General features: G+C 32.8%; 1 protein-coding gene across 1 annotated transcript; it reads right to left on the bottom strand.

Moving 5' to 3' along the window:
• Positions 1-279: 279 nt before the first annotated feature.
• On the bottom strand, positions 280-3999 carry LOC145119581 (CAAX protease self-immunity protein). The gene is made up of 9 exons (XM_079055257.1): positions 3297-3999; positions 2310-2461; positions 1923-2018; positions 1529-1591; positions 1376-1444; positions 1127-1229; positions 975-1046; positions 660-748; positions 280-564 (listed from the first exon to the last, which is right to left on the bottom strand). The coding sequence occupies exons 1-9, from the start codon at positions 3640-3642 to the stop codon at positions 412-414; spliced, it is 1143 nt and encodes a 380-aa protein (XP_078911383.1). The 5' UTR covers positions 3643-3999; the 3' UTR covers positions 280-411.
• Positions 4000-11353: the final 7354 nt, after the last annotated feature.

The raw sequence follows: 11353 nt of genomic DNA on the forward strand, positions 1-11353 counted from the left end.
CAAGCACTTTGTTCGTAACAGTGGCCCTTGGACACATTCAAGTTTTTTGTGTCTCCTCGCAATATCAATATGTCAACATCTTCACCAAGGGACTTCGGTGCTTGTTATTCTAAAAGTTTTGATCCAGGTTGAGTGTATATACATTAGGCACACATAGTTATAGGTCTAAACCCATGTTTGTATTATGTACAACTTTCTTGAAGGAATGAGAACCAGTAAACCAGAAAAAGACGTGTGATTTCAATGTTTTACACTTTATGTGTCAAAATTGCCATAAGCTTGGGTCATGAAAATAGTCTCTTTGTATAGTATTTATAGTACAAAACCACACAGAATTATTGTTTACTTATATACAAGCTTCTTCATCCCAAAAGGGTATAGTTTCTATTACTACTAATACTAGACCTAATTTCAGAAATTTCTCGAGTTCTTTTCTTCAAGATTAAGCTGCTGAACTCGCTGGCGTAATCTTCTTCGGTGATCATGAATCTTCCAAAGTCCATGTCCAAGTATCGTTGCAGAGTAAATTCCATGCGTGATGATTGGTGCTAAAATGTTGTTTGTCTGCCAACAGCCAAATCATATCATAGGAAATACATTCATCAAAAAAGAAGATGGAAATGGAGGGCAAAATCGTCATTTCAGAAGTTTATGTGTACCTGATTCCATTCAAATCCAAGGTAAAGAGCTAGAAGTCCTTCCAGTAATGGAGAATATATCTTCTTCATTTGTCTCCTTTCATACCATGCTGTAGAAACGTACATACATAAGTCAGAGAAATGAGGGGTAAAATGGTAAAATGGCAACTCTAGGGTAGACTGGTCACAAAAATGTTACTTTTTTTGAATCTAGACAATAAATTATGGATAGAGGGTCGGAAATGTGAAATACCAACCCTACTACCTTCTCTTTTTAAGTTCTCTCTAATGAGACTAACAACAATTGGTACAAGGGTAGAATAGTAAATTTTATACCTGCAAAAAGCTTCTTCATTTCTTGACGACCAGAACGTGAACTCAAAACTGGTGCCACAACATAAGTAGGATCTGAACACGAGCAACATGCGTTATGTGATGAAGAAACAAAATCTTGAAATACACAAAATAAAAAATAAATAAATAAAAACCTTTTGGAGATGCAGCCACATAATAAAGCGAACCCGTGAGTGCAGCTGTGATCACAGCTGCAAATGCTTGTGCAAATGGTACAAATGGAGGCAATACACCTGTCTACAAGTCAAAGAAAGTCAAAGAAAGTCAAAGAAAGTAAAAAAAAAGTCAAAGAAACATCATAACATTTAGCTTTCAATGAAAGTATGTTGCTATTTTTTTGCATTAATCGAATGAAAGATGTAAAGTTGTCAAAGTCATCTCACCAGTGCAGCCATTCCATGTGCATTTGTTACAAGATCATTCCCCCTTAAAAACACATCAGCTAAGGTACCCTACATATTTTTCAAACAAAGATTAAGAAACTAAAAAAATATTATTAAATAATTTTATAAACAAATTTATTTGTGTAAACTCACCTGAACTGCAGCCCGGTAGAAGAGCTCCTCTCCAACTGAACTTGCAGCCACAATTAATATAAACTGCAAAAAAAGAAATTAATTAAATTATTGGAAATGATAATATATACGCAAAGTTCAATGTCACAGCTAGCTTATATTTCAAGCTTTTTTATCAGCTAGCAGCTAGTTTTTCATTTATCAGCTCGCTTTTCATTTATCAGCTAGCAGCTAGCTTTTCATTTATCAGCTGGCTTTTCAGCTAGCAGTTAGCTTTTCATTTATCTGCTAGCTTTTCATTAATCAGTTGGCTTTTCAGCTAGCAACTAGCTTTTCATTTATCAGCTAGTTTTTCATTTATCAGCAAGCAGCTAGCTTTTCATTTATCAGCTGGCTTTTCAGCTAGCAGCTATACCTGCCATGGAGACATTCCATAGAAAAAGCTTCTTAACTCCTCATCTTCAACATCCCGTATAGCACGAGCATGAGGGGATACCTTAACCACTTCATCCTGCACTAGACGAATCACATTCATTTTATTAGCAAGGGTAATATGGTCATTACCTCACATTCAGACACTTCATGCAATCTAAAAAAGAAACCATCTTTTATTTATCCGTATCTGGTAAACTATATATGAGTGTTCCTTTTATCTAAACAACTTTATAATAACAAGTCACGGAAAAAGAGGCTTTCTTTCCCCATAAAGTTCCTAACTTTTTACAAATTTGTCTGAGTATGTTGTCATTTTCTCAAATATTAGATTAAAGATTAAAGATTAAAGATTAAAGATTGATCATACGTCTAGTATAAAAAGAAGGGCCATAATAGGAGGAGCAGCATATCCGAGTCCTTGAACAATTGCATCTAATGATGGTGAATATCCTCCTGTGCTATCGATTCCTGTTGTTGAACATATAAAGTTTCCTACAAATGCCATTGCACCATAAATTCCTGTTTTCACAAAAAAAAAAAAAAGGTTAAAATTCGTTAAATTAATCATCTAAGGAGAACAATAAAAACAACATAACAACCGAAATCTTGATAGAAAGCATAACAACAAAATCTTTTTGTTACATAGAAAAGTTCTTGCATACATACAAGAAAGAAACATTACACTTTGTAAAAGTGGAGAGTTTTGGATAAAAAGCATATGATGGTTTATTTGCATTTACACTTTAATCATTTTGTTACAGTCGATTATCTAATTATGATTCTTAATAAAACTTGGTACTTCCATATTAGGGTTGGAATTAGGAAATCAATAATCTAGCTTTTTGATGCAATCATATCTTGTTTCCATTTTCCTGATTGAGTTAATTGTGGATGGATTGTAGAACATGTGTTTAATAGGCCAAAATTAAACAATATGCTTACCAAAAAACAAAAAGGGTATACATGAATTTTTCACTTTTATTAGAAAGGAAGATGCCATCATGAAAAGGCAAAAGTCCTATGGTGAAATTTTGGCAATTGCATAGTAGATTCCAGACATGCTTATTAGTTATTACCCTAAAATGGTGCTCAGAGTATACTGTGATGATGTCTCTCCCAAATTGAATATTACATAAATGATAGAAACCCTATTTTTTTTTCTTCAAAATTCAAACAAACAAAATCTCCATTGATCGATGTTCGTTAGAGATATCAAAAATTAAAACCCCGTCGTGGATCACCATCGAATCGACTATTCGATCAGGTACAACCATTAATGTCCTCATTCAAGTTTCAACACACAATGGAATTTTGTTTTGAAGTTTTAATTTAGGGAAAGGAAATGGAAACTAACCGATTCCATAGCTGAGTCTGACAACAGCACCGATTTTGTCCCAAACTGGAAACTCAGCATCTGGGAATGTCTGGTTAAATGTAGTGACCTCCATTGCAGAACTTGTATAGCTTGCTCCGACGCTACCACCGCCGCCAGCGACAGCGCTCTTCCTCTCTCCTGTATCGATCCCCTCACCACCATTTCTCTCCACCGTAGCTCTCACGCTTACTGCTCTTTTTACGGCAACGTACCTCCGTTTCTTTAATCTCTCCGGCAACCAGACACTTCCTCTGCTACAGCAGTAAGCGGAAGTAGTCGGAGTTGGGTTAGTCGTCGGAGCTCTTAAAATCATCGGAAACTCCATGAAACCGTGTAGTTTCACCACTTCGAATCAACCCCACCTCGAATTAGCATAATATCGTGATGAATGATTGATGAGTTAGTATTTAGAGGTTTTGATCGAGTGGATGAAACGATTTGTTGGTTTTTGTAGCTGTGGGTGTAAGACGGAATAGTCGTGACCGAGGGTCTCTGGTGTCCAGAGAAACTGACGTAGATGATGAAGGTATGATGGGGATGTATCATGTATGTATGGTCGTCAGATCTGTAGTGTGTTTATGGTCCCACAGATTTGACCTTCATATCATGAAGAATCGAAATGGCCAATGAGATTCGTATATGGAGATAATGCTGCATATATCTCCAAATTTAAAGGATAAAATATATGTTTATGAATAGATCTTGATCTTCATTTATGTAGCATAGCACCATAGAGACTTGCAAATCATATTTGACTATTTGTGTAGGTAAAATGAGTAGCATTAAAAATTTAATTTATAATCATGTTAAATTAAATATTATCAAATAAAAAAAATCATAATAAATAGCAAAAATAAATACTAATAAGATCATATCATATTTTACAAAAGTGATATTATTATATTTTCGTAAAACTAATAAAATTCATCTAATACTACCTAATAAATAAAAATAATTTGTGTCACATATCAATTTTTTAGAGTATTAATTCAAAATTTTATATTTTATTCTTATGTTGACACGTGGCAGTCTCACACTTTTTTCTCTATTAATTCGGTTTTTTAAATTCAAATAAATCAAAATTATTAAACTTGAAATTTAAATTTTGAATTAAGTTCCAACGAGTTAAGTTATCAATGGATTTTAATCAACAATTTAGAATATTTATTTTATTATTATATCTAAAATTAATAAATTCTACTTTATTGACATATATTATGAGACAACATAAATAATCTCAAGTCTACTTCAATAAAAAAATTAAAAAAAAATTACTATATGTCATACTCTCATTCATTTTATCACATTTAATTTTGTGGCTATAAAATTAATTTTTTTGTACATTTTATGATTTTTATTTATTTTATTATATTTTACATAATATTTAAATATAATAATTGTAATAAATGTATATGAATTTTATTAATGCAACTTTCCTTTTAATTTCAAAATTTCTAAATTAAAGCCAAATTATTTCTTTTGCTTATTTATTTAAATTTAAATAAGAAATGAGCATTTCAAAATTTTAAATTTTTAATATATTTCTCATTTTTCTTATAAATTCAAACTTCTACATGTTTTGGACCTTTATATTATAACATTTTTTTTTAATAAACCGTGTATTAATTTATACTATTTTACTACAGTACTTTTAAAGTTTCATTTATTAAAGTACAATATCATCTTACATTGTAAATCATTTTTCAATATTGTTTAGTATTGAATTTTTATTTTTTTTAACTTTATCAATCTACTTTAACTGTCTATCTTATAAACTCATGGTTTCCACTAGTTTCTAACCTAGTATATTATATATAGTTATTCCTATGGTCGGTCATTATTCTCATTAACATATATATTTAAGTGTAGTGAAGTCAATATAAATCTACCATCTCTTCTCCTGTCTTATATATATATATATAGTTTTTTTTCATTAACAATAATTTATGTTTTAAAATACTGTATTTTATAATTCTATAAAACATAAATTGTTATGCATAAAAAAATGTTATGAATTCCCTAAAAAAGTTGTCAACCGTCCAAAATTTAATATTTATGTACACATTGTTTTTAAATAATACATAATTTCTTCATGAAATATAATAAACAAAAAACAAAAAATAAATAGATCTTACAAATAAAAAAATACTTTTAAGAAATAAATGTTTCACATATCATCAAATGTTATACACCAAATGACTTCTAGCTCAGCGGTATCTAGCGTTGTCCTCTCTTCTTGAGGTTGAAAGTTCAAGTTTCATCATTGACATAGTTGAATTTAAGAAGTAGTTTACTAGTTTATAGAGGTGACAATCCCAACCCGAACCCGTCAACCCAAATCGGACCCAACCCAAAAATAGTAGGTTGAGTTGAGATTTTGAACCCATTTAATTAAATAGATCAACCCGTCTAACCTGTTTAATTAAATGGGTTGAGTTATGGTTGAAATTGCTAACCCGTTTACAAACTACCAACCCGTTTAAAATTTTTAAATATTTTTTAGTTTATATTTATTTAGTATTATTATTTAGTTGGTCATTATATTTTGATCATTTTTTATTTATCAACAACCATGGGTTAGTAACAGTTACTGGAATTCGAGTTAGTAAAAATGATAGTCGAGTTACGTAGAATTTAGAAATTAAACATTTATAATATTTTATTGTTGTAAACACTTATTTATGTATGTGTTATGGGCCTATAAAGTTATTGTTGTATAATTTTCAAAATTGAACAATTATTATAGCTTTTAAATTGTATATAATTTTATTTGATGTATTATTTTATTTTTAAGTGGTTTTTTATGAAAATTTAAACGGGCCAACCCGAGTCTAACCTGTTTAGTAAATAGGTTGGGTTGCAAAAACAAGAAACAAGTCAACCTAACTTCAGCCCATTTACTTAAAATATTGGTTTGGGTTGGGAATTCTCAACCCATTTACTTAAACATGTTGGGTTGGGTAGATATTTACAACCCATTTAATTAAATAGGTCAATATGTTTATGACCCAACCCAACCTATTACCACCCCTAATTTAAGAGTAGGTTAAATTCATTGTTTAAAAAAAAAAGACAAAATTGAAAAAATGGTCCATGTGGTATGCATTTTTTTGGGGTTTTAGTCCAAACCCCGACTTCTTTGGATTAGTGGTCCTTTTGGACTAGTTTGTATGTGAAAATGCTCCCTACAAAAATTGAAATGACTAAATTGCCCTCTTGATATATTTTTTATATTTTTTTCTATTTAGTTTAATGTTTTATTAATAATAAAATGGGGCCCACACCCCATTCTCTCTCTCTCTCTCTCTCTCTCTCTCTCTCTCTCTCTTTCTCTTTCTCTCCACACATAAACTCATAGATCCATAAGGAGGCTTTCGATTCATCCTCCAAATCTTCTCTTCCTCCTATCCCTCTGGTTTACAAAATGGTTGCTCAAAACCAAAAGAATCTCAATAAACCCCCAAAAATCGTCTCTGATCTCCTTTAAATGGAAGCAAATAAAATGCTTCTCCGGAATCGGCTGGGATAGGAGAGTCGGAATTGGGAGTCGCTTTTCCAGAAGAGCAATGCTTCTCTGGCGAGTTCACCGTGTAGATCCAGAAGTAATAGATATTAGATGGAGGGGGATTTCTTGTTAAAGTTGTTGTCGGCGATGGAATAGAGAGGAGGAGGTGTTACCGTTGTTTTAGGAATCACCCACTTTCTTCACAACCCCTACATTTCTTCACAGACATTGCATCTCTCCGCCACGACACAATCATCCACCACCACCTACACTTGTTTCCGATTGAGAAAGTTGGTTGCACGATAGATCAATAACCTGAATAATAAGAAGCTGCAGATTTCTAAAAACAACAAAGAACTCAAAAATCAAAAGATATGAATGTGATTTAGGGATTTTTGGAGTGATTTAAATAGAAAAGGGAGTTGGATTCCTGTTCGTTGGGGTTCAGATTGTCTGAATAGAAAAGGGAGTTGGATTCCCGTCCGACAGTACACAACGAGAGTAAAAAGGGAAAGCAATCGGTGTAGTGGGGTGGCGAGCTGCCTCCGCCAGCTTTGCTACCTCCGTTTTTGGAGTCTGGCTCGGATTGACGAGAAGGAAGGGGAACAACAACAACGATGGATGGTGGTGGAGTGTGACTGTGAGGATGGTCAGAATAGGCGGTGTCGGGCGGTGGCAGTAGGTAACCCCAAATGTCTTGGTGACCGGAAAAACGGCTCCACCTCCGGTGGGGAGTTCTTGGTCGTAAATGAAGAAGGAGGAGGGGGTAAAGTTTGTAGAGAGATAGAGAGAGAGGTGCCCTCTCATTTTTTTAATAATTAAAATGAATAAATAATTATTAAATTAAAAAAATGAATTTAAAAATGGAAAATAAATACCCCAAGGGTATTACAGTCATTTCACTATTCAGATGGACCAAAAACGCAACGAAACTAACTCAAAAGGACCACCAATCCAAAAAAGTCGTGGTTTGGACTAAAACCCCAAAAAAATGCATACCACAGGGACTATTTTTGCAATTTTGTCAAAAAAAGAAAAATCAAAGGTTATACAATTTACTTTTGAGAAGTGTATGATTTCAAATAGCATCAAGGTTACATAATACATGGGTTATGGATGTTATTCCAAAAACAAAGAGGACCTCATGGCAATTTCACACGACGGCATATCCACAAAAGTTCTAAAACCTCATTTTCTCTCTTTTTCCCTTTTTTCCTATTTTGTCTTTTCTTGAGGAATAGACTACTCTTTAATTAGAAGAAAGTTTACGCCATATTATTAGCCTAACTATACAACCTTTAATTATTTTTATTTGTAAGATAATTTAGTTAGAGATATTGAAGGATATGCGAGGTGGACAATCACACATGGCCCACGTCATAGGGGCCCATTCTTTTTATATACACGTATTTGTATATATGTAATTGAACAAAAATATTTAGATAACTTATTAACTCCATAAAAAAGAATCAAAACATTCTTTCTTATTTTTGTTATTTCTATCAGATAACTAATAAACTAGAAAACTAACAAAAAAAATCCAGAAATCAAAGGATGAATCAAAACGAATCCAACAAAATATCCAGAAATCATAGGATGAATTAAAAAAAGTATAACATTTAACAACTTATTATAGTATTAACAATTTTCTCTTATATATACAAAATCATATGTAACGGTCTATCTTTATTTTTCGCACAATGTCTTAAAATCAACACAATGCCCTTGTTGAATGTGTACTCTAATATATTTTGGTATAGTTAAAAGACTACATATGAATGTTTAGCTGGAATAAGGATTTTTGTGTGTGAGAGTGTTGAGAGCTAAGGGCATCTAAGTTATAAGTCGGAGGTTCCCAAGTGTAAGCAAATAGTAAAAGAAGAAAATGTATTGGGGTGCTCACGGGTAGTGGATTGTCCCATGAATTAGATCCTTTTTTCGTAAAATTTGATGATTACCAGCATAATGGAGTAGATGCATTGTGAGAGCACTGAAGTGTTTGCTTAAGGAGGGATGCACTACAAGAAAATTTTGAAATAGCTAAGGACAAATTCTATAGCTAAACATAAATAACAACGAAATTTGCTAAGTAAATTGCAAATGTGATTCTATAGCTATATTTCTTTGTAGTTAAATATTGCTATAGAATTATAGTTTCGACATCTAGTTCGTATCAACTTAGCTATAACACAATTGTTGCAATCCCGTAACAAAAAAGCAGGCGAAAAAAAAAAATTATAGTCAAAAAGCATAGTAAATTTGCTACATAATAACTAGTTTGTAACAATTTTCAGTATGAATTTTGTAGCAATTAAATCATACATTCCTTAACAATGAGTTCCGTAGCAATTTTCAATTTGAATTTCGTAGAAAATTTCATTAAAAGTTCTGTAGAAATATTCAATATGAACTTCGTAGTAATTTTCATTATGAATTCATTAGTACTTTCCAATTTGAATTTCGTTGTTGGTTAAAAATTTCCAACAAAATCCATATTTTTTATTTACAATATTAATAACAATATATGAAAATGCAACAAATATAATTTCAAAATTACATTGATTTTTAATATAAATATTATATGATCGAAAAGTTAATGTGGAAAAGTTGCCTCCAAAATTAACAAGTGGCAAATAGTTCAGGGGTTATTTCAGTAACTTATCATTTACTATTCATAGTTTGACTATGAATAGTAATATATATGGTAATTGAATATTGATGGACGGCATATATATTGATATGTCAAAAATGGCGGTTCCATTTGAATTGAATTCTTTGACTACGCAACAGTCGGCCAAATAATTGTTTTGCTAAACAATTGTTTATTATTGTCAATGGACGGCAAATTTGGACGGTAAGAAAGTTGTCAAACATTACGGCAATTTGGTGTTAATTGGAAGAAACTTTACGGCTACTCTCCCTATAAATATCTGTGTTGCAACAGAACAATGGCGAAGAACACGAACCAAAATCAAAGTATATATAGAAAAGCATTAAATATATATACTTATACACCACCGTGTATTTTAGCTCTCCCACTCTATTTGTAATCTCTTTCATAATCCCTGTAAACACTGCAAATTATAGTGAATTGTTTCTCGGCTTCCTCCGCCCGTGGTTTTTTCCCGATTTGGGTTTCCACGTAAATTCCTGTGTCTCTATTCTATTTATTTTATTCGTATTACGTTGTAATTATTACGCTTTGATAATTTTTGATCCCATTCCGCATTGAGCTAATATTATTTAAGTCAATTCGTATCCGTCGTATTTTACAACAATTGGTATCAGAGCATCCGGGTTGTGATATTAGCTCGTTGGGATCATTTTATCAAGTAATTAATCATGTCTTCAGTAAAATACGATATTCCACTACTGGATCGTAACACCCGATTTCCGTTGTGGCAAGTAAAGATGAGATACATTCTCATTCAGATGGATTTACACAAGGCGCTATTGGGTTTCAATAAGATGCCCGATACATGGACCGAAAAAGAAAAGGAGATGAAAGATCTGAAGGCTTTATCCCAAATTCGTTTGCACTTGTCAAACGATGTTTTGCAAGATGTTCTAAAAGAAACGTCAGCGGCTTCTTTATGGCTAAAGTTGGAACAACTGTTGATGACCAAGAGCTTACCAAACAAGTTGCATTTGAAGCAATGGTTGTTCAATCTCAAGATGATTGAAGGAGGCTCTTTAACTGAACATATATCCACATTTAAAGAGTTAGTAAATAACTTAGAGAATATGGATGTTCAGTATGAAGATGAAGACTTGGCTCTATTCTTACTATCGTCGTTGCCAGAATCCTATAGCCATTTTCGTGATACTATTATCTATAGCCGTGACACTCTAGTTTTAGATGAAGTCTATACAGCTTTGGATTCAAAAGAGAAGATGAAGCATATTACTGGTGGTGGTTCAAGTGATGCTAAAGCCGAAGGTTTGAATGCCAGAGGAAGAACAACAGAGAGAAGTAGAACTTCTCAATCTTCCAATAGAACCAGATCCAAGTCAAAAGGCAAACGAAAGTTTTGCAACTATTGTCACAAGAAGGGACATGTGCTTGAAGAATGCTTCAAGTTGAAGAACAAAGAAAAAGAGAAGACGGCAGCAAATGGTAAACAAGCTAGCACTTCGGGTGAAGCCGATCTAGCTGAGGACGAAGGTATTGGAGAACTTTTGACAGTTTATTCAGATAAACTGGATTCCACTGGTGATTGGATACTCGACTCTGGTTGTACTTTTCATATGTGTCACAACAAAAGTTGGTTTTACACATTTGAAAAGGTTAACCAGGGCTATGTGTTGATGGGTAACAATACTACATGTCCAGTTCTTGGACATGGTTCAGTCAGGATCCGTATGTTTGACGGAGTTATTCGAACCATGGGGGATGTTAGATATGTTCCAGACCTCAGAAGAAACTTGTTATCTCTCAGTTCCTTTGACAAAAAGGGATATGAGTTTGCTGGTAAAGGTGGAGTTCTCAGGGTATTCAAAGACGGTTCCGACAAACTGAGAGCCGAACGAA

The sequence above is a fragment of the Lactuca virosa genome, chromosome 6 (genome assembly GCF_052849685.1).
Source record: "Lactuca virosa cultivar CGN04683 chromosome 6, Lactuca_virosa_CGN04683_v6, whole genome shotgun sequence".
Classification (NCBI taxonomy): Eukaryota; Viridiplantae; Streptophyta; class Magnoliopsida; order Asterales; family Asteraceae; genus Lactuca; species Lactuca virosa.